The sequence below is a fragment of the Poecilia reticulata genome, linkage group LG19, assembly GCF_000633615.1.
Source record: "Poecilia reticulata strain Guanapo linkage group LG19, Guppy_female_1.0+MT, whole genome shotgun sequence".
Lineage (NCBI taxonomy): Eukaryota > Metazoa > Chordata > Actinopteri > Cyprinodontiformes > Poeciliidae > Poecilia > Poecilia reticulata.
Window position 1 is genome coordinate 11,086,300 of NC_024349.1, and position 4,791 is coordinate 11,091,090.

The window sequence follows — 4,791 nt, forward strand, 5'->3', positions numbered from 1 at the left end:
GACATCACTGGTTCATCAAAGCCACTAGAAGCCTGTTGTGTGTGGGAGTGTGTTCTGTATTTGATGCATTGTGGGGACCATTTTCCTGGCACATATTACATTGTGGGGACTCACTGCTCCCAAAGAAGAAATGCTTTTTTTGGGTTCGGGGTAAAGTTTAGGTCCAAGGTGTGAATTGAGTTGTGGTTGGAGTTCGGCTGTAGAAATGAATGGAAGTCAATGGAAAGTTTCTGCAAAGACAGCTAGACAAACGAGTGTGTGTGTGTGTGCGTGTGTGTGGGCGTGTGTGCGCGTATGCGTGTGCGTGTGTGTGCGTGCACGTGTGTGGGGGTGTGTGTGTATGTGAGTGTGTGCTTGAGTGGAAGATTGTGTAGGCGGTGGGGGCTGGGGCAGAGGGGTAAAGCCCAATGAACTTGCATAATCAATTTTCACACTTTGGCAGCACCTGTTGGCTTGTCTTCATGTTAAAAGAAATGAATGAATACATTACATGTAGAACAATTTCACACTGCGCTGCAGCTTGGTGCACAAAGACGAGGGGGGGTGGGAGGGAAAATGGAGCTGTATTGTCTCAATAGGTAACATAGCTCATTTTCCCCAACAAAGGATGAATGGATATATTGACAATGCCGAGGGCGTGCTGAGGCATTTCCTGAATAAAGCCTCTTAACATTTTGTCCTCCTCTGGCTAACAGAGTTGGGGAACAGTCACTCTGAATATAGAGGGGTCTCACTTACCGCAATATAATAGACCTTGGCTTTCTCCACCAGCTCCCAGTTGCTGTCCAAGTCCAGGTGTTTTTCCTTTTTGTAGCAGTTTGCCGCTGCCAGGTTAGCAACAAGGGACCTGCCGAGACAGACCCCATAAATCTTCTGCCTCGCTTATCATCCATCTTAATTTTGTCTCAAAAACATCCTTAAAAAAAAAAAACAGAAAGGCTGCAGACTTTTCTTTGTTCTTTCACCACATAAAAAGAATGATAATAGCTTCCCAGAGGGTTTGAACCAAGGTGAAATAAAGTCATGTAGATGTTTCTATTTTGCCGGGGTTTTTTTTTTTTCAAAAGCAGGCTATTTTAAATCATCAGACATTAAAGTAGGAACAATAGGCCACGTTCAAATAATTCATTCTCTCACATCATCAGGAGAAATGGCTCGCCCTTAACGAAGGTGGAGAAACAACAAAAACCCATTACTGAATGAGCACTTTAGCCGAGAGGTGGGAGGATGGGAAGTGAAGCAGGTGGCCTTATCTTAACATAGCTCATTAGCCCGTCCTCGTGTTCTTCTTCTTTATGAGTGACCATCGAAACGAGAGCAGCCATCACAGCTACTTAGGGGAAAACTGTTAGGCGACCATATGACAGAAGCGCGCCGCTACAGGAAGGTGGTCCGCTCTCACATGGCACGAAGAAGCTGCTCGCCGCAGTTAGTGTCACAGAGAGGAGTAGCRGCGTCGTAAGTTGATCAGAGTGCGATGACGAAGGCTGCGATGTGACAGCGGGACTGTGTTTGATCAGGGCTGCGGTAATGGACTGGAAGGCCGGGGCCACACAAGACAGGCGAAATGAGCGTCATTCACTGGGGCCGTTCGAAAGAACTGAAGAGCCCAATGAAAGAACGAATGGGGTTTGATGGGATACTTCTATTAAAGTGCAACTACAGCGTCACTCTCTGCAGCTCCAGAGAGAAGTACTTCAGTCCTCAGCTCACAGCTGTTTTTAAATGATCTGTACGGGTGCACTTAAACCCCTCCACTGTGATTTTTACAGCCAAGCTTGCAAAACTATTGAAGGACGAGGGCACCATTTTGTTGATCAAACAGAGCTGGGTTTTCCCCAACAATTTAAGAGTTTGCTACATTCTACAATGGTATTCACATTGAAAGAGAGACTGAATTGGTTGCTGCATATCCCWCTTTTTCTGTCATCTGTGCTCAAACATCTGTGTGGGTGTGTGGGGGGCAGAACCTGAAACACAAATCCTAAATGTTTACCAAGCTTGGGAGCAACATTCTCAACTTGTGTTCACACAGAAATATGCGCCAAACTTAAATCATTAAGAAGCTATATCAAAACAGTTTATAATCTTAGCCTAACACTTCAGCAAAACTGCTCCGTATTGAAACACAGAGTAAGAGCAAAATGTGGGTTTGATAAAAACTGTAGCTGGACGGAAACCCAAGTCACATTTAAGTAAATAAAATAAAATAAAATAAATAGTCATGAACTCTGAAAACTCAAGACTCAACTTGGATTGTAGCCCTGAGACTCAAGTTGTGTAAACAATCTTTATGTCATGCAGTCAGAGTTGAGCATAAGCTGCTATTCCCTCTCAGTTACTTTAATGTTGACAACTCACTGGTCGTCATGGGAACATTGTGCACAGTATGGCTTTTCTCTGWTGTTTCTCGTACAGTTTTTCATAAGTGCCAGTGAAAGGAGTTTGTCTTTTTTGTTTAAKGCTAGCATCTACCAAATGTGAACAGTAAGGAAACCACAGGCTGCAGCTTTAAAAGTGACACACACATTCTCCGGTAAAGGGCGTGTTTGATTTATCAGCCAGGGGCATTTACAGACTCTGGGTTATAAATAGTTTGCAACAAGCCGTTTATGCTTGTTGTAGCATCATAATGACACAAGGCACTTTCAAATCTGAGAGTCCAGTGGGSTTGTTTCGATTGTGGACCAAAATTGTAACATTTGCAACATTTTCAGCTGGTGCAGTTTGCTTTCACATTGCACTCTGCAAAATGAACTAAACCTTTGAAAACCTGTTTACCTCCCGCCCAGGAAAGGAGATGCATGTAGATTGCAACATTGATACAAAAATTGCAAAAAAGTTTTTCGAAATAAAAGCATTTCCTGTTTGATTCATTTAGAGATTTTGTGTCAACTTATTTAAGCTTTTTTTCTTTTAATATCGAGGATGGTTATATTGCTTTAAAGCTTTYAAGTTTTCAAAAATATAGACACCATGAAATAGGCATCTTGCACATGCACAAAACTTCTAATTAATTTGCTCATCGTTTTTAGTTTTAAGCTGTAAAATTCTCATTTCCAAACCATATTCACCAAAAATGTGGTAATAGGAGCTGATTTAATCAGATTAAATACTAAACAGGAAGAAACAACAAAATTGCTTCACTAAAAAGGTACCCATTGTGGCTGTTATACAATTATGTTCCTTGGCAATTATACCTAATGCTAATTAAGTAAATGTTATTCGCTATATTTTACCACTTAAAACTGTAAGTGAAAAATTGTGCATCACTCAACATAATGAACTGTAAGTATGGAAGAGATGACTTAATTTTGAAAGCTGATTTTTGTCAGTCAAAAATTTGCCAACAATCAGGGATTTGTAATCACTCCATCCTTGTGTACTACGATGAATTAAATTTGTTAGAGATACTAAGATTATTAGATAAACATTTTTTTTTATACTCTGAAGTAGATCCAAAATGTTTGGCTGCCATCATGCAAACTCGGAGATCTTTGACTTGCTGATGCTGATTAAACCTCTGATTGCACATCTATAAATCTAATAAACTTGTTTCTTAATGTCTAAAATTGGACTGTTCATCATGCAACACATTCACAGACTGGAAGTTCAATTCTCAAATCTGAGAAAGACCGGAATAAGGCAGATTTATTTATTTATTTTTCTTAGTTTGAAGCCTTTCAMTAATCAAATCTTGAGAGGTTGTGACATGTGAGCTCCCAGTCCTTCAAAGCCATCACTTTTTCAATCCGGCCCAGTGGTYGACCTTTCTTCTGGGTTCCTGAGCTCTCTGTTAAACACCTGTAAGAAATATTACAGMGTTCGCCTCCTCGAGCACAGCACCTGACCTTTTCAGGTGTCAGAGCCCACATCAAACAAGCCCACTAAGACCATTCGCCAAAGCTGGCTCCCGGGATGGGCAGGGTCCGGCTACTGACTGACTGACAAGTGTGGTATCCGTCAGGATGAAGGACTGCCGAGGGGGAAGAGTGTTCAGAGATGAGGGTTATTGATCGCTGCCAGGCCTATCATGAACTGCAGCCCTTAATATTAGTGATATTTGTGTGTGTGAGCGTGAAAGTTTGACCTCTGCTGTCTCAGATGTGCTGCTGATGATGATGATGCAAGTGGCAGAGTCGCCAGAGACGCTAAAGCCCCTTTTTACAGGCTGACAGGTGAGAGCTGGGATAGCCCAGGAATCTCTAACACGTTGCTACTGTCAGGCTGTAGATGGATGACAACCCACTGGGGTGGCAGAGACTGAGTGGGGCCCAAGAAAAACAAGCTCAAGCTGTTCATTTTTACCCYTCTGATGTGGGGAGCTAAGATCTGAGGAAGAAGAGGCTCTGTCAAATCACAGATAAAGTGCAGTTTCCAGGTCAAAGGTCCCAAGCAGGAGGCTAACCTATTGTCTCCGGTGATGCAAGCCGCACAGGTACCAGTCGGCTCCTCGGTCTGCTCATAGTAATGGGCATCGACATGAGCTTCCTCCGCCTTCTTCTTCAGGATCTTGCCGAAGTCGTCCTTCCCGATGCACCCAAAGAAGGTAGCCACCTTATGCGGTTTCTGGAGCATCCACTAGAGAAAAAAAAAAAAAGAGAAAAAAACAGTAAAGAGAAGAGCTCAGTTTACAAATACAAGTCTGTTTGGAGGGTCAAGTTCAGCTAAGGCAGATGGCACGCAAACTGTAGCTTCACAGCAAACATACTGCCTGTGATATATGAGAGCTGCGAGCTGTCGTAAACAACCCAAAAGCAATCCTGCTGCACACAGAGAGACTATTCTCAT

The 4,791-nt window shown here is 42.7% G+C and overlaps 1 protein-coding gene across 4 annotated transcripts in view; it reads right to left on the reverse strand.

Annotated features, from left to right (window-relative positions):
• Positions 1–4,791, reverse strand: part of LOC103481485 (adenosine kinase-like) — a 178,324-nt gene that overhangs the window by 92,544 nt on the left and 80,989 nt on the right. For all 4 annotated transcript variants that reach the window (XM_008436958.2, XM_008436959.2, XM_008436960.2 and 1 more), the window contains 2 exons: positions 4,409–4,581; positions 739–847 (listed from right to left, as the gene is read on the reverse strand). In XM_008436958.2, coding sequence (XP_008435180.1) covers positions 739–847; positions 4,409–4,581 — 282 coding nt within the window. The remainder of the gene's footprint in view (positions 1–738; positions 848–4,408; positions 4,582–4,791) is intronic.